The 26,349-nt window shown below is 49.7% G+C and overlaps 1 protein-coding gene across 2 annotated transcripts in view; it reads left to right on the forward strand.

Moving 5' to 3' along the window:
* ROBO4 (roundabout guidance receptor 4) overlaps window positions 1-20,020 on the forward strand; it is a 108,958-nt gene extending 88,938 nt beyond the window's left edge. For both annotated transcript variants that reach the window (XM_075328845.1, XM_075328846.1), the window contains exons 15-20: window positions 6,201-6,302; window positions 6,658-6,817; window positions 8,846-9,034; window positions 11,593-12,002; window positions 16,934-17,130; window positions 18,680-20,020. In XM_075328845.1, coding sequence (XP_075184960.1) covers window positions 6,201-6,302; window positions 6,658-6,817; window positions 8,846-9,034; window positions 11,593-12,002; window positions 16,934-17,130; window positions 18,680-18,697 — 1,076 coding nt within the window. In that variant the 3' untranslated portion in view covers window positions 18,698-20,020. The remainder of the gene's footprint in view (window positions 1-6,200; window positions 6,303-6,657; window positions 6,818-8,845; window positions 9,035-11,592; window positions 12,003-16,933; window positions 17,131-18,679) is intronic.
* Window positions 20,021-26,349: the final 6,329 nt, after the last annotated feature.

The raw sequence follows: 26,349 nt of genomic DNA on the forward strand, positions 1-26,349 counted from the left end.
GAGGAGGAGGAGGCGCTGTACTGTAGAGGAGGAGGAGGAGGCGCTGTAACTGTAGAGAGGAGGAGGGAGGCGCTGTACTGTAAGAGGAGGAGGAGGAGGCGCTGTACTGTAGAGAGGAGGAGGAGGAGGCGCTGTACTGTAGAGAGGAGGAGGAGGGCGCTGTACTGTAGAGAGGAGGAGGAGGAGGCGCTGTACTGTAGAGAGGAGGAGGAGGCGCTGTACTGTAGAGAGGAGGAGGAGGAGGCGCTGTACTGTAGAGAGGAGGAGGAGGAGGCGCTGTACTGTAGAGAGGAGGAGGAGGAGGCGCTGTACTGTAGAGAGGAGGAGGAGGAGGCGCTGTACTGTAGAGAGGAGGAGGAGGAGGCGCTGTACTGTAGAGAGGAGGAGGAGGAGGCGCTGTACTGTAGAGAGGAGGAGGAGGAGGCGCTGTACTGTAAGAGAGGAGGAGGAGGCGCTGTACTGTAGAGAGGAGGAGGAGGCGCTGTACTGTAGAGAGGAGGAGGAGGAGCGGCGCTGTACTGTAGAGAGGAGGAGGAGGAGGCGCTGTACTGTAGAGAGGAGGAGGAGGCGCTGTACTGTAGAGAGGAGGAGGAGGAGGCGCTGTACTGTAGAGAGGAGGAGGCGCTGTACTGTAGAGAGGAGGAGGAGGCGGTGCTGTACTGTAGAGAGGAGGAGGAGGAGGTGCTGTACTGTAGAGAGGAGGAGGAGGAGGTGCTGTACTGTAGAGAGGAGGAGGAGGCGCTGTACTGTAGAGAGGAGGAGGAGGCGGCTGTACTGTAGAGAGGAGGAGGAGGCGCTGTACTGTAGAGAGGAGGAGGAGGCGGTGCTGTACTGTAGAGAGGAGGAGGAGGAGGTGCTGTACTGTAGAGAGGAGGAGGAGGCGCTGTACTGTAGAGAGGAGGAGGAGGCGCTGTACTGTAGAGAGGAGGAGGAGGCGGTGCTGTACTGTAGAGAGGAGGAGGAGGCGGTGCTGTACTGTAGAGAGGAGGAGGAGGAGGTGCTGTACTGTAGAGAGGAGGAGGAGGAGGCTCTGTACTGTAGAGAGGAGGAGGAGGAGGCGCTGTACTGTAGAGAGGAGGAGGAGGTGCTGTACTGTAGAGAGGAGGAGGAGGCGGTGCTGTACTGTAGAGAGGAGGAGGAGGCGGTGCTGTACTGTAGAGAGGAGGAGGAGGCGCTGTACTGTAGAGAGGAGGAGGAGGCGCTGTACTGTAGAGAGGAGGAGGAGGCGCTGTACTGTAGAGAGGAGGAGGAGGCGGTGCTGTACTGTAGAGAGGAGGAGGAGGCGGTGCTGTACTGTAGAGAGGAGGAGGAGGTGCTGTACTGTAGAGAGGAGGAGGAGGCGGTGCTGTACTGTAGAGAGGAGGAGGAGGCGGTGCTGTACTGTAGAGAGGAGGAGGAGGCGCTGTAGTGTAGAGAGGAGGAGGAGGCGCTGTACTGTAGAGAGGAGGAGGAGGTGCTGTACTGTAGAGAGGAGGAGGAGGTGCTGTACTGTAGAGAGGAGGAGGAGGAGGCGCTGTACTGTAGAGAGGAGGAGGAGGAGGCGCTGTACTGTAGAGAGGAGGAGGAGGAGGCGCTGTACTGTAGAGAGGAGGAGGAGGAGGCGCTGTACTGTAGAGAGGAGGAGGAGGAGGCGCTGTACTGTAGAGAGGAGGAGGAGGAGGCGCTGTACTGTAGAGAGGAGGAGGCGGTGCTGTACTGTAGAGAGGAGGAGGAGGCGCTGTACTGTAGAGAGGAGGAGCAGGAGCTGTACTGTAGAGAGGAGGAGGAGGAGGCGCTGTACTGTAGAGAGGAGGAGGAGGAGGCGCTGTACTGTAGAGAGGAGGAGGAGGTGCTGTACTGTAGAGAGGAGGAGGAGGTGCTGTACTGTAGAGAGGAGCAGGAGGTGCTGTACTGTAGAGAGGAGGAGGCGCTGTACTGTAGAGAGGAGGAGGCGCTGTACTGTAGAGAGGAGGAGGAGGAGGTGCTGTACTGTAGAGAGGAGGAGGAGGAGGTGCTGTACTGTAGAGAGGAGGAGGAGGAGGAGCTGTACTGTAGAGAGGAGGAGGAGGCGCTGTACTGTAGAGAGGAGGAGGAGGCGCTGTACTGTAGAGAGGAGGAGGAGGCGCTGTACTGTAGAGAGGAGGAGGAGGAGGCGCTGTACTGTAGAGAGGAGGAGGAGGCGGTGCTGTACTGTAGAGAGGAGCAGGAGGCGGTGCTGTACTGTAGAGAGGAGCAGGAGGTGCTGTACTGTAGAGAGGAGGAGGAGGAGGCGCTGTACTGTAGAGAGGAGGAGGAGGAGGTGCTGTACTGTAGAGAGGAGGAGGAGGAGGTGCTGTACTGTAGAGAGGAGGAGGAGGCGCTGTACTGTAGAGAGGAGGAGGAGGAGGCGCTGTACTGTAGAGAGGAGGAGGCGGCGCTGTACTGTAGAGAGGAGGAGGCGGCGCTGTACTGTAGAGAGGAGGAGGAGGAGGCGCTGTACTGTAGAGAGGAGGAGGAGGAGGCGCTGTACTGTAGAGAGGAGCAGGAGGCGGTGCTGTACTGTAGAGAGGAGGAGGCGCTGTACTGTAGAGAGGAGGAGGAGGCGGTGCTGTACTGTAGAGAGGAGGAGGAGGAGGTGCTGTACTGTAGAGAGGAGGAGGAGGAGGTGCTGTACTGTAGAGAGGAGGAGGAGGCGCTGTACTGTAGAGAGGAGGAGGAGGCGCTTTACTGTAGAGAGGAGGAGGAGGCGCTGTACTGTAGAGAGGAGGAGGCGGTGCTGTACTGTAGAGAGGAGGAGGAGGAGGTGCTGTACTGTAGAGAGGAGGAGGAGGAGGCGCTGTACTGTAGAGAGGAGGAGGAGGCGCTGTACTGTAGAGAGGAGGAGGAGGCGCTGTACTGTAGAGAGGAGGAGGAGGCGGTGCTGTACTGTAGAGAGGAGGAGGAGGAGGCGCTGTACTGTAGAGAGGAGGAGGAGGAGGCGCTGTACTGTAGAGAGGAGGAGGAGGAGGCGCTGTACTGTAGAGAGGAGGAGGAGGAGGCGCTGTACTGTAGAGAGGAGGAGGCGGTGCTGTACTGTAGAGAGGAGGAGGAGGCGCTGTACTGTAGAGAGGAGGAGCAGGAGCTGTACTGTAGAGAGGAGGAGGAGGAGGCGCTGTACTGTAGAGAGGAGGAGGAGGAGGCGCTGTACTGTAGAGAGGAGGAGGAGGTGCTGTACTGTAGAGAGGAGGAGGAGGTGCTGTACTGTAGAGAGGAGCAGGAGGTGCTGTACTGTAGAGAGGAGGAGGAGGAGGCGCTGTACTGTAGAGAGGAGGAGGAGGCGGTGCTGTACTGTAGAGAGGAGCAGGAGGCGGTGCTGTACTGTAGAGAGGAGCAGGAGGTGCTGTACTGTAGAGAGGAGGAGGAGGAGCTGTACTGTAGAGAGGAGGAGGAGGAGCTGTACTGTAGAGAGGAGGAGGAGGAGGTGCTGTACTGTAGAGAGGAGGAGGAGGAGGCGCTGTACTGTAGAGAGGAGGAGGAGGTGCTGTACTGTAGAGAGGAGGAGGAGGTGCTGTACTGTAGAGAGGAGGAGGAGGTGCTGTACTGTAGAGAGGAGGAGGAGGAGCTGTACTGTAGAGAGGAGGAGGAGGAGCTGTACTGTAGAGAGGAGGAGGAGGAGGCGCTGTACTGTAGAGAGGAGGAGGAGGAGGCGCTGTACTGTAGAGAGGAGCAGGAGGTGCTGTACTGTAGAGAGGAGGAGGAGGAGGCGCTGTACTGTAGAGAGGAGGAGGAGGAGGCGCTGTACTGTAGAGAGCAGGAGGAGGAGGCGCTGTACTGTAGAGAGGAGGAGGAGGAGGCGCTGTACTGTAGAGAGGAGGAGGAGGAGGCGCTGTACTGTAGAGAGGAGGAGGCGGCGCTGTACTGTAGAGAGGAGGAGGTGGCGCTGTACTGTAGAGAGGAGGAGGAGGAGGCGCTGTACTGTAGAGAGGAGGAGGAGGAGGCGCTGTACTGTAGAGAGGAGGAGGAGGTGCTGTACTGTAGAGAGGAGGAGGAGGTGCTGTACTGTAGAGAGGAGCAGGAGGTGCTGTACTGTAGAGAGGAGGAGGCGCTGTACTGTAGAGAGGAGGAGGCGCTGTACTGTAGAGAGGAGGAGGAGGAGGTGCTGTACTGTAGAGAGGAGGAGGAGGAGGTGCTGTACTGTAGAGAGGAGGAGGAGGAGGAGCTGTACTGTAGAGAGGAGGAGGAGGCGCTGTACTGTAGAGAGGAGGAGGAGGCGCTGTACTGTAGAGAGGAGGAGGAGGCGCTGTACTGTAGAGAGGAGGAGGAGGAGGCGCTGTACTGTAGAGAGGAGGAGGAGGCGGTGCTGTACTGTAGAGAGGAGCAGGAGGCGGTGCTGTACTGTAGAGAGGAGCAGGAGGTGCTGTACTGTAGAGAGGAGGAGGAGGAGGCGCTGTACTGTAGAGAGGAGGAGGAGGAGGTGCTGTACTGTAGAGAGGAGGAGGAGGAGGTGCTGTACTGTAGAGAGGAGGAGGAGGCGCTGTACTGTAGAGAGGAGGAGGAGGAGGCGCTGTACTGTAGAGAGGAGGAGGCGGCGCTGTACTGTAGAGAGGAGGAGGCGGCGCTGTACTGTAGAGAGGAGGAGGAGGAGGCGCTGTACTGTAGAGAGGAGGAGGAGGAGGCGCTGTACTGTAGAGAGGAGCAGGAGGCGGTGCTGTACTGTAGAGAGGAGGAGGCGCTGTACTGTAGAGAGGAGGAGGAGGCGGTGCTGTACTGTAGAGAGGAGGAGGAGGAGGTGCTGTACTGTAGAGAGGAGGAGGAGGAGGTGCTGTACTGTAGAGAGGAGGAGGAGGCGCTGTACTGTAGAGAGGAGGAGGAGGCGCTTTACTGTAGAGAGGAGGAGGAGGCGCTGTACTGTAGAGAGGAGGAGGCGGTGCTGTACTGTAGAGAGGAGGAGGAGGAGGTGCTGTACTGTAGAGAGGAGGAGGAGGAGGCGCTGTACTGTAGAGAGGAGGAGGAGGCGCTGTACTGTAGAGAGGAGGAGGAGGCGCTGTACTGTAGAGAGGAGGAGGAGGCGGTGCTGTACTGTAGAGAGGAGGAGGAGGAGGCGCTGTACTGTAGAGAGGAGGAGGAGGAGGCGCTGTACTGTAGAGAGGAGGAGGAGGAGGCGCTGTACTGTAGAGAGGAGGAGGAGGAGGCGCTGTACTGTAGAGAGGAGGAGGCGGTGCTGTACTGTAGAGAGGAGGAGGAGGCGCTGTACTGTAGAGAGGAGGAGCAGGAGCTGTACTGTAGAGAGGAGGAGGAGGAGGCGCTGTACTGTAGAGAGGAGGAGGAGGAGGCGCTGTACTGTAGAGAGGAGGAGGAGGTGCTGTACTGTAGAGAGGAGGAGGAGGTGCTGTACTGTAGAGAGGAGCAGGAGGTGCTGTACTGTAGAGAGGAGGAGGAGGAGGCGCTGTACTGTAGAGAGGAGGAGGAGGCGGTGCTGTACTGTAGAGAGGAGCAGGAGGCGGTGCTGTACTGTAGAGAGGAGCAGGAGGTGCTGTACTGTAGAGAGGAGGAGGAGGAGCTGTACTGTAGAGAGGAGGAGGAGGAGCTGTACTGTAGAGAGGAGGAGGAGGAGGTGCTGTACTGTAGAGAGGAGGAGGAGGAGGCGCTGTACTGTAGAGAGGAGGAGGAGGTGCTGTACTGTAGAGAGGAGGAGGAGGTGCTGTACTGTAGAGAGGAGGAGGAGGTGCTGTACTGTAGAGAGGAGGAGGAGGAGCTGTACTGTAGAGAGGAGGAGGAGGAGCTGTACTGTAGAGAGGAGGAGGAGGAGGCGCTGTACTGTAGAGAGGAGGAGGAGGAGGCGCTGTACTGTAGAGAGGAGCAGGAGGTGCTGTACTGTAGAGAGGAGGAGGAGGAGGCGCTGTACTGTAGAGAGGAGGAGGAGGAGGCGCTGTACTGTAGAGAGCAGGAGGAGGAGGCGCTGTACTGTAGAGAGGAGGAGGAGGAGGCGCTGTACTGTAGAGAGGAGGAGGAGGAGGCGCTGTACTGTAGAGAGGAGGAGGCGGCGCTGTACTGTAGAGAGGAGGAGGTGGCGCTGTACTGTAGAGAGGAGGAGGAGGAGGCGCTGTACTGTAGAGAGGAGGAGGAGGAGGCGCTGTAGTGTAGGGAATATTAGGGTTACGTTCCCTCAGGGCCACCCTCTCGGTTTCTCCTTTGCCTCTAGATATTTGCACAGTCGGAATGGTCTTTGTTACTGTGTTAATGATGCGTTTTTTCGCCCCTAGAGCTGCATCATGTGAACAGCGCCCCGCTGCCTCCCTGCTGCCAGACAGACGGCTGCAGCGTCCCCAGCGTGAAGAGCTTAGATGGCAACCCAGCAGGAAAAGGTGAGTGTTTCCGAAATGTCCCTGACAAACAGTTACCGGCCGCGGCAGTGACTGGCGGTGTCTCGTGGACGTTACCAGAGATTCAGCGGAGCCGCAGTCTGTGCTAGGGGGTCCGCCAGCCCAGAAATGGGGACGTTAAAGGGACTGGACATGTTGTATCTGTTATCTGATCTGCAGGCAGGAGCTGAGCGCTGATTGACAGGTTTATTTATCCATTATAATTCCTGGTGCTTGTATGTAGAGGAGTCCAGTGGGCGGTCCTACTGGGTGGCGGGCTGCATGTTAAGACCCCCAGTCCTGGAATGTGCGGATACAGCAATAACTGGAGAGAATTGATGAGAATTTCTCTGTCCAGGAGATTATGCAAAAGTAATGAAGACGTTCAGCTCCCCCAAGATCCTCCACTACACCACATCCCTGAAAGTGATGGACCTCCTGCCGTATGGCAGCCCCCTGCCGCCACCGCCAGCTCCTCCCCCGCCAGAGGAAGAACCGAGGGGCCGACCAGATAAACAGTGAGAGCTCGAAACCTCTGTCTGTCTGTCCTCCTGTCTGTCTATCTATGTCTCTTATCTGTTTGTCTATCTATGTCTCTTATCTGTCTGTCTATCCATGTCTCTTATCTGTCTGTCTATCCATGTCTCTTATCTGTCTGTCTATCCATCTCTCTTATCTGTCTGTCTATCTATGTCTCTTATCTGTCTGTCTATCTATGTCTCTTATCTGTCTGTCTATCTATGTCTCTTATCTGTCTGTCTATCTATGTCTCTTATCTGTCTGTCTATGTCTCTTATCTGTCTGTCTATGTATGTCTCTTATCTGTCTGTCTATCTATGTCTCTTATCTGTCTGTCTATCTATGTCTCTTGTCTGTCTGTCTATCTATGTCTCTTTTCTGTCTGTCTGTTAGTCTAATTTCCTATCATAGAGATATCCTCCAATAAGTGAATGTTCAGCTGTGAGATGTAATAATAATGTTCTATTTGCTGACAGCAAGCTGAGATGTAACACTTGTGAGCTCTTACACTCCGGGTATATGAGGTTATAAGGAGCGCTGTATGTGCTTTATTATATGTTCTATACACTGCACTGCAGCGCCCCCTGCAGGTACCTCTGGCTGATGATGGGGGTGATTGTCCTGCCGGAATACACAGCCCTGATGCTGTGTAAGTGGCTCCTTCGCGTCTTCCTATGAAGGTCACCAGCGCAGTATATGCTGTGCATTATGTATAGTACAGGTGGAAGGTTCCTGGAGACTATTGTGGAAACCTCCATTGTTCCCGCTTCTATTCCCATAAATGCGCTCACGGACGGTCGTTCTGGAAACCGCTTTTATTACTTTATGGCGTCATCGTACTAAGTGCTTCACTGTAGAGCTGAGCATCTACTGCACGTATTCATGTGTGCACAGTGCGTGCCAGCGGCACAGAGTATTTCAGCAGATACACATCTACCTTGTACCTGTACAATATATTCCATATGATGGGCGGTGCTAGGTTATACGGAGTGAATATGTAGTGCATGCTGCTGGTTTCATGTCATGAGATATACCGTGATGGCCAGATATTAATATGTGACTACAGCGCAGCTCCTAAAATGCAAGGCAGTGCTCCACAGCTGAAGAATCATGAGTTCAGCTCTGGAGTACAATTCTGGGTGTAGCTCAGGATCACTACAGGCTAACGCCTTGGAGGAAACTGTAAGTGAAACGCACATCGGGGTGTTCATTTTGACACAAGATTCATTATCGTTCTTTAGTCTGTTATTTGTATTGACCTATTGTGCCCTGATCATGGGAGTTACCGTACCAAGTGGCTTCATATTCTCTGAAGATTCAACAGCACTTTGATTATGGCATACTTGGATGATGTTTTATATATCGTTTATGTTTGATGATCAATTATTGAGGGATTCCTGTGGTTCTAGCCCCGTCTGTCATTCTCCTTTTCATTGTTTTATCTCTTATGTCATTATTTTTCAATAAAGATTCATAGTAGGTTACTCTGACTGTTTCACTCCTGATACTTTTGAAGGGTGTTTTAAATATAATGCATGTACACAGTGACTGCACCAGCAGAATAGTGAGTGCAGCTCTGGAGTATAATACGGGATGTAACTCAGGTCAGTAATGTAATGTATGTACACAGTGACTGCACCAGCAGAATAGTGAGTGCAGCTCTGGGGTATAATACAGGAGGTAACTCAGGATCATTAATGTAATGTATGTACAAAGTGATTGCAGCAGCAGAATAGTGAGTGCAGCTCTGGAGTATAATACAGGAGGTAACTCCGGATCAGTAATGTAATGTATGTACACAGTGACTGCACCAGCAGAATAGTGAGTGCAGCTCTGGAGTATAATACAGGAGGTAACTCCGGATCAGTAATGTAATGTATGTACACAGTGACTGCACCAGCAGAATAGTGAGTGCAGCTCTGGAGTATAATACAGGAGGTAACGCAGAATCAATACAGGATCAGTAATGTAACTCTATTGTCCCATTTGCCTCATTTTGTTTTGGTTTTTTTTTTGTTTTTTTTTAGGGTCCCTATATTGGCTACTGAACAGGATAACAGTAATAAACAGAGCCAGTTTTGTAAGAAGTCTCCTCCGGAGTCGCTGCTCTTCAGACGCACGTCATCGGTCTCGCTGTCCGTCCATGACGATGCGGTGCTCACTCCAGATGACGTGGCTCATTACCTGGAGTTTAATGAACATGGAGCTCGCACCAGGTTAGTCGAGAGCAGTGAGCTTTCTATGAATTAATCTAAATGTATTATGCTTGCTCTGGGGTTGTCACGGTAACATCAAGACTTTGTCATGTGACCACCACTTATAAGAAGCGTTCAGTCTGTCAATGCTAATAATGAAGTCTCAGACTTTCCACCATCATGTGGCTGTCCAGCTGTTGGGACACTACTACTCCCAGCGTGGCCTTCATTTATATCCAGGATTTTGTCCGATGGTAGGTGGCGATACTGTCAGCGCCATAACACCAGACTTGGAGCAGGAGCAGGAGACAAGTCTTCCCTGAGACGGTGGATTCCCTTTATCATGCCGCCCGGCACGGCGAGGTCCGGCGGAGATGATTGCTCCTCACAATTAGCTGCGCTGGCTCGGCACTTTTCTGCCGTCCTGCACTTTAGGTGACTTTCCGCAGTCAATCAATGGTGGACTAACGTCTCGCTGCAGAGTTTACTGGAAATGTATTGATTAGATCATAGAAGGATTTTACAGAAAGATTGCAGACCGGGCACATTGTGAAGTGGCTCATCCCGGTGTCGCTGCCAAGACCTAGTGTAATCCACCAATCCGACCGTGAATGGAGGCCAGTAATGAGGCTGGTGTTAGCTGCACTTATAGATACATTGCAGGGTATCCATTTACCCCCTTACGTTTCACAGATGTTGGACCAGCTTTATTCATAATTTTACAAAAAATCTCCAGCACCAAATGGATTGAAAGCGTCATCAGTTTTTTCAATGTTATGACGCTGTGCACCCTATTATATTAGGAGTGCAGGATCGTGCCCAGGAGCACATGCACTGCAGCGGCGTGCAGGATCACGCCCAGGAGCACATGCACTGCAGCGGCGTGCAGGATCGTGGCCAGGAGCACATGCACTGCAGCGGCGTGCAGGATCACACCCAGGAGCACATGCACTGCAGCGGCGTGCAGGATCACGCCCAGGAGCACATGCACTGCAGCGGCGTGCAGGATCGTGGCCAGGAGCACATGCACTGCAGCGGCGTGCAGGATCACACCCAGGAGCACATGCACTGCAGCGGCGTGCAGGATCACACCCAGGAGCACATGCACTGCAGCGGCGTGCAGGATCACACCCAGGAGCACATGCACTGCAGCGGCATGCAGAATGGCGCCCAGGAGCACATCCACTGCAGCGGCGTGCAGGATTGCGCCCAGGAGCACATCCACTGCAACGGCGTGCAGGATTGCGCCCAGGAGCACATACACTGCAGCGGCGTGCAGGATCGCGCCCAGGAGCACATGCACTGCAGCGGCGTACAGGATGGCGCCCAGGAGAACATGCAGTGCAGCGGCGTGCAGGATTCTGTCCATGAGTACATGCACTGCAGCGGCGTGCAGGATTGTGTCCATGAGTACATGCACTGCAGCGGTGTGCAGGATCGCACCCAGGAGCACATGCACTGCAGCAGCGTGCAGGATCGCACCCAGGAGCACATGCACTGCAGCGGCGTGCAGGATCGCACCCAGGAGCACATGCACTGCAGTGGCGAGCAGGATCGCACCCAGGAGCACATGCACTGCAACGGCGTGCAGGATCGCACCCAGGAGCACATGCACTGCAGCGCCGTGCAGGATCGCACCCAGGAGCAAATGCACTGCAGTGGCGTGCAGGATCGCACCCAGGAGCACATGCACTGCAGCGGCGTGCAGAATCGCACCCAGGAGCACATGCACTGCAGTGGCGTGCAGGATCACACCCAGGAGCACGTGCACAGCAGCGGCGTGCAGGATCGCACCCAGGAGCACATGCACTGCAGCGGCGTGCAAGATCGCACCCAGGAGCGCATGCACTGAAATCTGTATGAAAGGGATGATCAATCTGTCCATCCAGTGCCTCCTGGTTCATGAGTAATGCTTCAGAACTTCAGCATAGACTGAGTAAAGGGACATGGAAGTTGGATAGGAGAATTAATGGAGGGATAAATCCTGAGGGTTAATGAGCAGGAGTCGCGTGCCTTGTGTACAGTCACCGCAGACCACACATCTCTGGGCGTCTGCAGATTTCCTTCAGTAGACGCAGGGTTAATGCAGTCATGTTTTCTGGTCAGTCTCTGCATTAGTCCCCTCTGCCGCCCCTGCTTCTATCTGATGAGATTAATTAGATTGGGACGTATTGATTAACGCCGAGACTTTTGTCACATGCCATGCATTATTGGGGGGGGCACCGTGTACTTACTTCTGTCACTCAGACTTTCACTATGAGACTGGTGGCGCCACCTGTAGATGTAGGGGTGATTATACATAGGAGAGCAGCCAGTACCTGTCTACAGTGAATGAGGGGCATCCTGAAGCCCCTCGTTTGGGCACAGCATCCCCTTCTCCCCACATCTTAGAGGTTTAGGGCTGACTATTCGTTACTTCTTTTATTGTGTGCCAATGGTTTGTATACTGAAGTGGTCACAGAAATTAACATCTGCTGTACAGGAGGCTGCCTCTCCATGCTGCACAGACTTGTTTCAGATCTATTCTTGCTTTCCGCCTGTGATTGTGATATTTTATGTGTTTTTTCTATTTCCCATAGACATCCCTCTGATAGCGACTCCACCCTCCCGCAGCCGTTCTCCGCTGCCTCCAACACGTACGGCTACATCTGCAGCCCCTCAGAACTGGCAGACGTGGAGGACGCCCCCGATGAAGACGACGACCTGGACCTGGGAGAGCTCAGCTCCTTAAAGTCCTACAGAAAGTATTGCGAGACGCCGACCTCCAGCATCAGTGACTATGAGAGCTCCATGGCGGGGTCTCTAGTCAATGGTTGGGGGTCCGTATCGGAGGATAACTACACCAGTGCCCGCTGCAGCATGGTCAGCTCTTCAGATGGCTCCTTCATGATGGATGCCAGCTTTGCCAAGGCCCTGGCGGTGGCAGTGGATAACTTCTGCCTCGGCATAACCCAGTCTGAGTCTGCAGGTGCGGACCGGATTTCCACCGGTGAGTATAGACGCAGCAGGTCTATCGTAGGCGATTCCATAAAATGATTCCATAGGTAACAAGCAAGATGTGCGGCAGAGTCTATATGCTGTGCCCCTATGACAACACTTCCTGTCTGTCCTCTGTGCAGATAATCATCCACATGCTGACTAGCATGGGTAGGTGTAAGCATTGGTGTCCCAATGCCAAGGCTGCACAATGGCGGCACACAGACAGGAAGTGTTGTCATGAGTACATAACAGTGCAGCCCCAGGTTTCATGTTTGCACATTTGTCATGCGTGCTCCTGATGACCGTCCCGGGCACTGGGGCATATTGATCTGCTGCAGCCGCCCGGCAGAGTTATTGGATTGCTCTAATTCTGATAATGGACGTATAGAAGGGAATTGCTGCACATGTAGTTCCCAAATACACTAGTGACGGCCGGCGTCCTTAAAGGAGAACTACCGCTAATATGTGTGTCCGTGCCGTTATCCGCACCGCAGGCCGGCGTGTGTCTGAGCGCGATGCGTCGTCCTTCTATTTCCTATCTCCTTCCTGCAACTCTGCTCTGTTACTGATATATTGTTCCTGTCGGTGATTCTCCGATAGCGGTTTCCATAGTAACCGTCCTGTGTACAATGTATCAGCTGATAATTGACAGCTCCGAGGTTCCAACCACCAGACCAGCGAGAGGGTCCTGTCCCCCCAGAGCCCATTACTCCCCACTAATTATTAGCAGGATATAGAATTTACCTTCTGATCCGTTTTCCTTCCACCGTTTCATTGCAGGGCGGAAAGATAAACCTCCTCGGAAATTTGGGGGGGGATTGATGACCTGTGCAGTGTCCCTTAGGTGGAGAATGGATAAACAGCGCAAAGCTGAGCCCTTTCCTGACATGTATTTTCCTGACTGGGTTAAGTAAGGTCACGGATGAGACACTGCCGTCATCGGCCCCATATGGCGTGTTTACACCGGCGCGGTCCTCCATCGCCTCCCAATACATCCCAATCATTATTATTCATGGCTGCAGCACTAAGGTTATTGGATATAGATAGGGCCCGGGGCCCATGGGTGACCTCTAAGAGGCCTTATACCAGCGGACAAGGCAGCGGCATGTTACCCCCAGATCTACGACATATGCACGTGATAGGAAAGGAGACCCGAGATGAGAAAAGGGGTCGCTGGCCCTTTAATGAGCGTTTCCCCTTTCAATTATATGGAAAGTAAAGTCCCTTTCGTCCTCTTAGTAAAGTCGTTCTCTACAACCTGTTCTTCGGGGCATGCTGGGAGTTGTAGTTTACATCAGCTAGATATCCACAAGTTGCTTTAACCACGCTGGGGGATTCTAGAGCAAAGTGTCGTAAATCCGGGCAGTAAAACTTCCGTTTAATGCCTCATTTTCCATAGCCGCGCGCCAGTGACCGGTCTGGACTATGATTATACGTAGGTTTAATGGAGCAGAGCTGACAATCTGCATATTACAATTCATGGAAGCCATAAATCCAAGCCCCGGCGCAGAACACAAATCATCTTTACTCCAGCACCCGTTAGTCACTTGGATTTACTGACGCTTTCTGGCAGCTGGAGAGTTAATTTCACATTTTTACAAACAACTTATTTATGTTCAGAGCGAAATCCTGAATTATCAGATAAAATCTGATTATTTTAAGCGGCTTTTCTGGAACATCTGTCTGACACCGCGCACAAAGCAAAGTGAGATCCAATGACTGCCAAGGTCAAGGAAGATTAGTATCCAGCGAGCGAACAAGCCATCGCCGATCACCGCATTACTGGCAACACGATGGCTCCGTATATAATGTACAATGTAATGTAAAGACGGGCGACGAACTACAGTATTACATAATGTATTCTTACTAGAAGGATATTCATTATTTGTAAGTATTGTCTCCTATGTACAAGAATATAACTACTATATACAAGAATATAACTGCTATAATACTGCCCCCTATGTACAAGAATATAACTACCATAATACTGCCCCTATGTACAAGAATATAACTACTATAATATTGCTCCTATGTACAAGAATATAACTACTATAATACTGCTCCTATATACAAGAATATAACTACTATAATACTGCTCCTATATACAAGAATATAACTACTATAATACTGCCCCTATGTACAAGAATATAACTACTATAATACTGCCCCCTATGTACAAGAATATAACTACTATAATACTGCTCCTATATACAAGAATATAACTACTATAATACTGCCCCCTATGTACAAGAATATAACTACCATAATACTGCCCCTATGTACAAGAATATAACTACTATAATATTGCTCCTATGTACAAGAATATAACTACTATAATACTGCTCCTATATACAAGAATATAACTACTATAATACTGCCCCTATGTACAAGAATATAACTACTATAATACTGCTCCTATATACAAGAATATAACTACTATATACAAGAATATAACTGCTATAATACTGCCCCCTATGTACAAGAATATAACTACCATAATACTGCCCCTATGTACAAGAATATAACTACTATAATACTGCTCCTATGTACAAGAATATAACTACTATAATACTGCTCCTATATACAAGAATATAACTACTATAATACTGCCCCTATGTACAAGAATATAACTACTATAATACTGCTCCTATATACAAGAATATAACTACTATAATACTGCCCCCTATGTACAAGAATATAACTACTATAATACTGCCCCTATGTACAAGAATATAACTACTATAATACTGCCCCTATGTACAAGAATATAACTACTATAATACTGCTCCTATGTACAAGAATATAACTACTATAAAACTGCTCCTATATACAAGAATATAACTACTATAATACTGCTCCCATGTACAAGAATATAACTACTATAATACTGCCCCCTATGTACAAGAATATAACTACAATAATACTGCTCCTATGTACAAGAATATAACTACTATAATACTGCCCCTATGTACAAGAATATAACTACTATAATACTGCTCCTATGTACAAGAATATAACTACTATATACAAGAATATAACTAGTATAATACTGCTCCTATGTACAAGAATATAACTACTATAATACTGCCCCTATGTACAAGAATATAACTACTATATTACTGCCCCCTATGTACAAGAATATAACTACTATAATACTGCCCCCTATGTACAAGAATATAACTACTATAATACTGCCCCCTATGTACAAGAATATAACTACTATAATACTGCTCCTATGTACAAGAATATAACTACTATAATACTGCTCCTATGTACAAGAATATAACTACTATAATACTGCCCCCTATGTACAAGAATATAACTAGTATAATACTGCTCCTATGTACAAGAATATAACTACTATAATACTGCCCCTATGTACAAGAATATAACTACTATAATACTGCCCCTATGTACAAGAATATAACTACTATAATACTGCCCCCTATGTACAAGAATATAACTACTATAATACTGCCCCCTATGTACAAGAATATAACTACTATAATACTGCTCCTATGTACAAGAATATAACTACTATAATACTGCTCCTATATACAAGAATATAACTACTATAATACTGCTCCCTATGTACAGGAATATAGCTACTATAATACTGCCCCCCATGTACAAGAATATAACTGCTATAATACTGCCCCTATGTACAAGAATATAACTGCTATAATACTGCCCCTATGTACAAGAATATAACTGCTATAATACTGCCCCTATGTACAAGAATATAACTGCTATAATACGGCCCCTATGTACAAGAATATAACTGCTATAATACTGCCCCTATGTACAAGAATATAACTGCTATAATACTGCCCCTATGTACAAGAATAAAACTGCTATAATACTGCCCCCTATGTACAAGAATATAACTGCTATAATACTGGCCCTATGTACAAGAATATAACTGCTATAATACTGCCCCCTATGTACAAGAATATAACTACTATAATACTGCCCCCTATGTACAAGAATATAACTACTATAATACGGCCCCTATGTACAAGAATATAACTGCTATAATACTGCCCCCTATGTACAAGAATATAACTGCTATAATACGGCCCCTATGTACAAGAATATAACTGCTATAATACTGCCCCCTATGTACAAGAATATAACTGCTATAATACTGCCCCCTATGTACAAGAATATAACTGCTATAATACTGCCCCCTATGTACAAGAATATAACTGCTATAATACGGCCCCTATGTACAAGAATATAACTACTATAATACTGCCCCTATGTACAAGAATATAACTGCTATAATACTGCCCCTATGTACAAGAATATATCTACTATAATATGGCCCCTATGTACAAGAATATAACTGCTATAATACGGCCCCTATGTACAAGAATATAACTGCTATAATACTGGCCCTATGTACAAGAATATAACTGCTATAATACTGCCCCTATGTACAAGAATATAACTGCTATAATACTGCCCCTATGTACAAGAATATATCTACTATAATATGGCCCCTATGTACAAGAATATAACTGCTATAATACGGCCCCTATGTAGAAATTTCCTATGTGAATACTCCTTCCCATCATGACGGGGCTGTATTTCTCCCGCATGATGCGGTGACTTCAGGGTTTTTTGCTCGTGGCGCGGGTGATTCTGGAGACGTGTTCTCTGCTCTGTATGTGGTGAGGTCTGAGCGTCTCCTCCGCCATCCCTGACTGCGACGATCTCTTCTCTGGCAGCGGATCCGTGTAATATTATAACTGCTGCAATGCATTTACCATCTAAAGAACTTTACTTGTACAGTCACTTACTGAGAATAACATAATGGAAGGAGCGGTGTCCTCTGAGGAGCACAGAGTCTTTAAGGAATGTACTGATACTTTAAGTGGGCAGGGTCGTTCCATTCCCCATATCACAGATCTGATGTGTCCTGTGTTTTATCTCCAGACTTTTCGGCTTCTGCGTCCCCTCTGGATGGATTTCTGGCCGCTCAGAACCCAGGGAACAGCTCTGAACCGAACGGTAGAAAACCCAAAATGAATCCGCTGCCGGTTCTGGACTGGAACATTGACTGGATGGACGAACTGGAGGCGAAATACCGACACAAAAGCCAGGCGAGGCCGCAGTACCCGTTCAGTAAGAAGGTGTGGACACGCCTGGTATAGGGGCGCGGGGGCGATAGAAAACAGCGGGGTTAAGAGTATGAAAGAGTGTCGTATTGGGGCAGTGGTCTGGGTTGTAGCAAAGAGGGGTGTAGTAATTGGGGGTGTACCTATAGGGGGCGCAGTGTCTGGGGTGTAGCTAGGAGTAGTACAGTAATACCCATAGGGGGCGCAGTGGTCTGGGTGTACCTATAGGGGGCGCAGTGTCTGGGGTGTAGCTAGGAGTAGTACAGTAATACCTATAGGGGGCACAGTGGTCTGGGTGTAGCTATAGGGGGTGCAGTGGTCTGGGGTGTACCTATAGTGAGTGCAGTAATTGGGGTGTACCTATAGGGGGCGCAGCGGTCTGGGGTGTAGCTATAGTGAGTGCAGTAATTGGGGGTGTACCTATAGGGGGCGCAGCGGTCTGGGGTGTAGCTAGGAGGAGTGCAGTAATTGGGGGTGTACCTATAGGGGGCGCAGTGTCTGGGGTGTAGCTAGGAGTAGTACAGTAATACCTATAGGGGGCACAGTGGTCTGGGGTGTACCTATAGGGGGCGCAGTGGTCTGGGGTGTACCTATAGGGGGCGCAGTGGTCTGGGGTGTAGCTAGGAGGAGTGCAGTAATACCTATAGGGGGCGCAGTGGTCTGGGGTGCACCTATAGGGGGCGCAGTGGTCTGGGGTGTAGCTAGGAGGAGTGCAGTAATACATATAGGGGGCGCAGTGGTCTGGGGTGTACCTATAGGGGGCGCAGTAATTGTGTACCTATAGGGGGCGCAGTGGTCTGGGGTGTACCTATAGTGAGTGCAGTAATTGGGGTGTACCTATAGGGGGCGCAGTGGTCTGGGGTTTAGCTATAGGGGGCGCAGTCTCTGCCACCACATAGATTCTTTCGTTTTTGTGGCCCTGCGGAGCTGCAATCTTGCTCTCAGTATTTTGCGGCTTGGCATCCTGATATTGAGGTCTGCAGATAGTTCCTCGTCTTCTCACTGTCAGATCACATTTTCTCCTGTCGTCTACACCTGACCCCGCAGCGCAGAATCCCCCCGGCCGCCATCTACACATCACCCGACACCAGGGAAGCTGCACTAATCCGAGACTTCTCTGCCGCGTGCACAGCGAGCGCAGGATCAATATACGGCACTTTACGCCTCCTCCGGGGTCTTTTCTACACATCTGGGGTCCTAATGTCAGATATTCACACACATCTCATGTAATTTTCTGCCCCCAGACGGCTCCTGAGTATCTGGGTGAAGCCTGCGCATGTTATTAGGGGGTGACTTCATGGAGACGGCTGGTCTCCTGCATCCAGACGGCCATGACGGGGGACGGGGGTCCGTGCCTGACGGGGGTCCGTGCCTGACTGGGGGGCAGCAGGGTGGTACGTTCTGGGTTATTCGTTGTGCTGTAGATTATTGGCACGTTGCTGCGTCCGGTGTCGCTGGCTCCACACACAGTGAATATACGGCAGCGCTGGCCGCAGAGCTTTGTGCAGAATGGCCGGTTTTCTCTGACGTCACCTTGTGATTGTGTCTTTACCTCGTGTTTCAGGTGGAATCGTTCAAGTAGCGACCGGTGATCTCCGACAGCCGAGGGTCCGACCGTCCGACCAATTCCAGGTCCATGAGCGGCACATGCAGAATACACAGAGCACTCACCGGACCTGGGACCGCGCTGCGTGAGGATTCCTCTATATCTTTATAGTTGACTTTCTAGAACCTTGGCGCCTTCTACATAGCAGCCAGCGGACAATGGCGGGCGATGACGTCACTGCGGGCGGCCGCCTATAGGTGCTGATCCCTGGACCCGGTGTAGGGCGGCGTATATAACCATACACTGTGATACATGGGGGGGGAGTAGTCATACGAGTCCAATATTCTGGATTATCAGACGGTCCGGACCAGCAACGGCGCATGGTGCGCTCTGATCTTTTTACATCAGTAAATCGTAATCAAGATCTCTGTCGCTGTCAGTGAATGAAAACCGCTACAGTCAGAGGCTGAATTAATACTTCACAGCGGAGATTTACGCCGCAGCACTATCGCATCTAACACTCGTCACACCGTGATCCTGCAGCGTAAACAGGCGGCTGATTCCCCTGTAACAAACCCTCAGCTGTGACAATGGTTTTAGCGTCTGAATATCCCCATTCACTGACAGCCAGCAGAGATCTTCAATATCTTCAATCATCAAACTATTTTTTGCTCCAGAATTTTGCTGAGATCACAAGATTTTTGCACAGCTCCGAGTTCTGCAAAACTTCTGCGACTTTTTGCCATTTTTATATCAGTTCCACAACTTTTTGAAAAGCGATTGCAGCATGGAGGGGATTCGGCCCAAAAATATCTCCATCATTTCCTCGCGGCAGCTGAAAGATGTGACCGGCTCTTAATGAACGTGGCGCATCTTACCCCAGAGGACCGGAGTCTTCATGAATCCTTGTAGAACTGCGATATAAAATAGACTGTACTGGCCCTTTAAATATACTAATCCCGCCATAGTATATGTCATACACAGGTCTGTAATATAAGGCTCCCATCAAACCTGGATGGGCACAATCCAGCCCAGAAAATCCCTTCAAATCCACCTGACAACTCAGAAGCAGAGAACGCGTATCTTATGGTAGTCAGAGATTTTTTAAAAAAAAACATTTTTAAATAAAAAAAATGATTTTTTTTTTAATAATTTGAGTAATGATGATAATATCTGTAACTCGGGGCTCCGCATTGGACAAGCTACAATCTCCAGCTAGTTGTGGCTTCCCCTGCTGGGAGTTGTAGTCCCTCGTCCTCGCGCGCCCAGAGGTAGATGTTACTGGATGTCTGTAGTGAGGACTTTGTGTGTTCGCCTTGTTTACACTTTGTGTCTATTTTTGATAAAGTTATATTTGTACGTCTCAATATCCGCTGGTCACATGACTTTCTCTCCCGTCCGCGGCTTCATCACAGAGTTTAATCCGTTTGGTGCAAATGCTCCATTCATTGTCTATGGGGCTGCGGAGCTCTGCGCTCGGCTGGTTCCAGCAGCTCCATAGACAATGAATAGAGCGGTGATCGGGCGTCCGTCATACTGCCACATCTTCTCACAGGGATTAAAGTTGTTAATTTCCCAGATCTGCCGATTGGAGTCAGATCCCCACCGATCTGCCATCCTGTGGATACATGGTAACCTGTTTTCGCTGGACGACCCCTTTAAATTTCACATAATTGTCATAAAGATGGAGGAGCAGCAGCCGCCTGGCATTGTGCGTCCCGGCAGCCATCGTCCTGGCATTGTGCGTCCCGGCAGCCATCGTCCTGGCATTGTGCGTCCCGGCAGCCATCGTCCTGGCATTGTGCGTCCCGGCAGCCATCGTCCTGGCATTGTGCGTCCCGGCAGCCATCGTCCTGGCATTGTGCGTCCCGGCAGCCATCGTCCTGGCATTGGGCGTCCCGGCAGCCATCGTCCTGGCATTGTACGTCCCGGCAGCCATGGTCCTGGCATTGTGTGTCCCGGCAGCCATCGTCCTGGCATTGTGCGTCCCGGCAGCCATCGTCCTGGCATTGTACGTCCCGGCAGCCATGGTCCTGGCATTGTGTGTCCCGGCAGCCATCGTCCTGGCATTGTGCGTCCCGGCAGCCATCGTCCTGGCATTGTACGTCCCGGCAGCCATGGTCCTGGCATTGTGTGTCCCGGCAGCCATCGTCCTGGCATTGTGTGTCCCGGCAGCCATCGTCCTGGCATTGGGCGTCCCGGCAGCCATCGTCCTGGCATTGTACGTCCCGGCAGCCATCGTCCTGGCATTGTACGTCCCGGCAGCCATGGTCCTGGCATTGTGCGTCCCGGCAGCCATGGTCCCGGCACATCGTGAGGCTTCTCTAATTAGATATGTTAAATGTTGAGATCTGGAGTGTGGCGCCCCCAGGCCGGGTGTGGTGAGGTGTGGGCAGTGATGACGCCGCGTGTCAGTGATTACCGATCATTACACAAGGACGTGTGGAGGTCACCGCATCATTGAGTGGAGCCATATCCCCTGCGAGCCGCGGGCACCGGCGCTGATTAATTGGTCATTTTCATTAAATAAATTCATTGTTGACCTTGGAGGAGAAAAGTCTTCACATCCTGCGCTCAATGGAGACGAGAGGAAAACAGCGGCCGGGGAAAAGGGAACATGGATATTGGGGGCTCTGAGGAGGATATGGTGAGGGTCATGGGGGGTATACAGGATCAATAATCAGTGTATACAGCATAAAGGACTGTGTACAGCACAGTATATACAATGTACAATGGTTCATATTGTGATATATAAAACATCACCAGACACTATACGGTATTATGGGATGTAATGTCACCGGGCAGTATATGGTATTATGGGATGTAATATCACTGGACAGTATATGGTATTATGGGATGTAATATCACCGGTCACTATACGGTATTACAGAATAGCATGTGATGTCACAGTATACAGTATTACAGGATGGGATGGGATGTCACAGTATACGGTATTATGGGATGGGATGTCACAGTATACGGTATTATAGGATAGAGTGGCACAGTATATGGTATTAGAGGATGGGATGGGATGTCACAGTATACGGTATTATAGGATATAATGGCACAGTATATGGTATTAGAGGATGGGATGGGATGTCACAGTATACGGTATTATAGGATGTGGTGTCACAGTATACGGTGTCACAGTATACGGTATTACAGGATGGGATGTGATGTCACAGTATACGGTATTATAGGATGTGATGTCACAGTATACGGTATTATAGGATGTGATGTCACAGTATACGGTATTATAGGATGTGATGTCACAGTATACGGTATTACAGGATGGGATGTGATGTCACAGTATACGGTATTATAGGATGTGATGTCACAGTATACGGTATTATAGGATGTGATGTCACAGTATACGGTATTATAGGATGTGATGTCACAGTATACGGTATTATAGGATGTGGTGTCACAGTATACGGTGTCACAGTATACGGTATTACAGGATGGGATGTGATGTCACAGTATACGGTATTATAGGATGTGATGTCACAGTATACGGTATTATAGGATGTGATGTCACAGTATACGGTATTATAGGATGTGATGTCACAGTATACGGTATTACAGGATGGGATGTGATGTCACAGTATACGGTATTATAGGATGTGATGTCACAGTATACGGTATTATAGGATGTGATGTCACAGTATACGGTATTATAGGATGTGATGTCACAGTATACGGTATTATAGGATGTGATGTCACAGTATACGGTATTACAGGATGGGATGTGACGTTATTGGACAGCCCTGTGGGGTCAGATAATGATTCTGGTGAGCACAGTGAATATTAGGCGCCTGCCATATACTGTGATGTGATTACATTATGGATTGCACTGACCCCCCTCCTCCAGCTCCAGCAGATAACACTGGACGCTGTGTCTGGCTTCAATCACACAGGTGCAGCCCCATGATCGTCTGCAGCAGGTGAGTCCTCGGTAATGGAGAACAGGTGGATGATGAGATCCGGGGCGGCAGAGGAGAGCTGCGCAGGAGAAGGAGCAGCGCTGCGGTCAGTCACCTCTGATAGTACAGCGAGACTCTGCGTGTATGCGATATGGCGGGGCTGCGCCTGTCGTCACCAGCTTTGCTCAATGACGTTGCAATTCAACCACATTCACTTGCTGCGCTGCAAGGACAAGTCGCAAAAAGTCAAACAAGGTCGGACTTCTTTTGACTTTCTTGTCGCTGCCTCCTTGGGTCACAACACAACCCCCTTCACATCTATTCCACTGTCACGGTCGCACAATAGGTGTTGTTGTGAAAGTGGCTGTGTAGGGTGTACAGTCTGATAGGTGATATGGTGACATCATACACGACCCGATGATGTCACGCTGCACCCACATAGTGTATGCCGCTGACGCCTTTTATTTATTTTTCCCCAGAATTCAGTTAACTGTCTGTGATGGTTTTATTTTTTATTACATCCTATATACAATTATTATTTTATGAAAATATGAAGGCCGTTTAGTGTTTGGTTATTATGTGGTTATGAAGCCTGGGTTGTGCACGCCGCCCTTTTTCTGGTTTTCATTATCTTTTTGCTGTCAGTGAATGGGAACCTTTCTGTTTGCTTTTAGAGGGTGAAAAGTCAATCAGACAAAATAATTCCCACAGCGATGGTCACTTTCTGACAAATTGATCTTATTTTACCAAAAGGCCTACAGACATTAGTGGTCGGCTTCTTATGTCTACAGGGAGTGGAGGGCAGCACTTTGCCTCTGCTTCTGCTCTGTCTGTTAATCTGCATAAAGGCAGAATGGAGTGCTGGGTTTTCAGTGTCCAGGGCATAGTATTTTGCCTAGAGAGTTCCAGAACTTATAGTACTGGAAGAATGCTGATAAGTAATTATTAAAAAAGGGGAGATGGCAAGTTACAGAGTTGGACATATTAGACTGAAATGTGCACTAAAAATTGACCTTGTTGTGGGGGCTGAGGGCAGTAATAGCAGTATCATTTTTCAAAGGTTCTCAGTAAAAACAAAGGGTTGTATAGATATTTATTGTTTATATACAGATCAAGCCCAACACAATCCTTCTTTTCTGTACCTTTTGGTCTCTTCACCTCTATTGTTAAGCTCTCAGTGCATCATATCTTCCCGGCTGAAACTAAGCTCAACTCTCTGCCCTCCTCCACAATGAAGCTTGTAATTACTTGGCAATGCGGAGCTGAGCTGTGTTTGTTGCCTGCATCAGTGATACAAAACCCTCTATTGATGCATATGGCAGAGGATTATTGTCTACCACATCCATCAGCAGAGCGACCTTTGCAGTTTTACATCACTGATCTGTCAAACAGCTCAGCTCTGCACTGGCCAGTAATTACAAGCTCTGCTGTTAAGGAGGGCAGGAGAGACGAGCTCTGCTAGAACCAATGATGTATAACCAGAGAGGCAGCTGTACTGATGTAAATGGCAGAAGATAACATGAACCAGGCAGAATTGTGTTTAGGAGCAGAGAGTGCACAGAGACCGTGTATTCTGCCTTTTATAATACTCTGTCAGGAAGCTGAGACCCTGCATTGCGCATGATCTACCCGGAGCACTGGAAATACAACAGACTGGCTCCAGTGGCAACTGGGAAGTACATTATAATGCTTGGAGAGGCATCATTTATGAAGAGGGGGAGATATGGGCAAAATGGGGCAAATCTCTGCATTATATTAATATATGTTCATGTCATTGATAAGACCACACTGTGCTTCTAGGAATAAACCTTTTAAAGAGAAATGTTTGTTGTGACTCTGTGGCTACAGAGTGCTGAATCATGACAGTGTGTGATGTGTACACTGTCAAGATGCCCCTGCATTCCCTGTGTGAGTTTGTGATGTGTACACTGTCAAGATGCCCCTGTATTCCCTGTGTGAGTTTGTGATGTGTACACTGTCAAGATGCCCCTGTATTCCCTGTGTGATGTGTACACTGTCAAAATGCCCCTGTATTCCTGGTGTGAGTGTGTGATGTGTGCACTGTCAAGATGGCCCTGAATTCCCTGTGTGAGTTTGTGATGTGTACACTGTCAAGATGCCCCTGTATTCCCTGTGTGATGTGTACACTGTCAAAATGCCCCTGTATTCCTGGTGTGAGTGTGTGATGTGTGCACTGTCAAGATGGCCCTGAATTCCCTGTGTGGTGTGTGCACTGTCAAGATGCCCTGTATTCCCTTTGTGTACCGTCATATGTCGACTAGTATCATCACATACTCTTCTGTGCAGATAAAGCAGGTGAGACTAGTCAGTATGTGACCCCAAAGGATGGAAATGGCTTGACTGTGGTGACGGGACGGCCCACCCGCACAGGGAATACAGGGGATTACGACGGGGGTCACATTGCACCGTCACGATTCGGCAGTTTGCAGCCGCAGAGTGACAGACTTTTCAGTTTCCTCTGGACTCCGGACTGATCCATTGTAACCAGCCGTCTGGACTGTTCAGGGAACAGGTCAGTTCTTTTTAAAGGGAACCTGACCGCTGTGGTTCGTGCAGCATGACTCTGCAGACACGTTCCCTTTAAGGGCCGTTTAGAGGGTGATGATCCCTTGACTGATTGATCCCGTTCATCAGTGATGATTTGCTTGTTACAAACCATAATGTGGAGGATTTCCTCCGGATGATACAGAGTGCGCACGTTTATTAGATCCGGCCATATCCGGTAACCCTGCGGCGATCACTCCCTGTACGGTGTATGGGCTTTATACGGCAGGACACCTGTACGGTCAGTGCTGAGTGTTCTCTCCCCTCCCCTGCCAGCGCTGCCGTCACCTCCATACACTACGGGGCTGACCCCCCCCCAATATCTCGCAGGGGTTGATTTTCTGAGATATTCGCAGCGGTCGCCCCCTTTTCTGGTTTGGTTGCGTTTACGTTTTTCTTATGGCTGCTTCTGACATGCAGCTTTTTTCTCCTCCATCGGCTCCGCTTTGTCCATCATCTGATTATAACCCCTCGGCGGTCGCGGCGGAAACGGTCGGACTTTTCTACCTTCGCCGGTTTCTCGTCTGGGCTGTGATGGTCGGATTCCCCCAGTGGACGCACAGTCAGTGACCAGAGAAGAGTATAGGTGTAAAGGTCGCAGCTCTCGCCCGTCTTCCCCATTATCTGCTCCCTCCGCTCGGCTGGAGGCTGTTACTGGCGCGTTATGGAGAATGGGACTTATTCTGCTCCGATGCACAAAAAGGACACGTGTTACAGGCGCAGAAGCGTTTCCAGATCTCAGCAGGATCCTCTGCCCCGGACTGATATAACCCTGGAGTTACTTTATTATCTAGATATTAATACGACGTCTGCGAGTGATGCACTCCAGTCCCCTGCAGAGCTGCAATCACAATTCTGCTGGCTTCTTGTCACTTCTGTGCAGTGCATTATGGGAGATGGCAATGATGGTCATGAGCAGCGATCCCCCTTCTTCCTGTCTGGTTTATTGTTATAAAGTACCAGAAAATTGCCTTTTTCGTGATCCTTTGTAGTTTTTACCAAAGTGATACATGATGGAGGAGGTCACCTGTCGCTTAGGTTGTGACGACCTCAGGCAATCGGCTTAGCTGCAATAGATACTATGATGTGATGACTCACGCTGGGTCACATGACTTGATCAATTGTAAGCCCCCATTACAAGGAAAGCAAGGATGAACTGAGGTGAGGTAAGGGACCTCTGTATTTGGGTTGAGTTTCCCT

Source organism: Anomaloglossus baeobatrachus, chromosome 11 (genome assembly GCF_048569485.1).
Source record: "Anomaloglossus baeobatrachus isolate aAnoBae1 chromosome 11, aAnoBae1.hap1, whole genome shotgun sequence".
In the NCBI taxonomy this organism is placed as follows: domain Eukaryota; kingdom Metazoa; phylum Chordata; class Amphibia; order Anura; family Aromobatidae; genus Anomaloglossus; species Anomaloglossus baeobatrachus.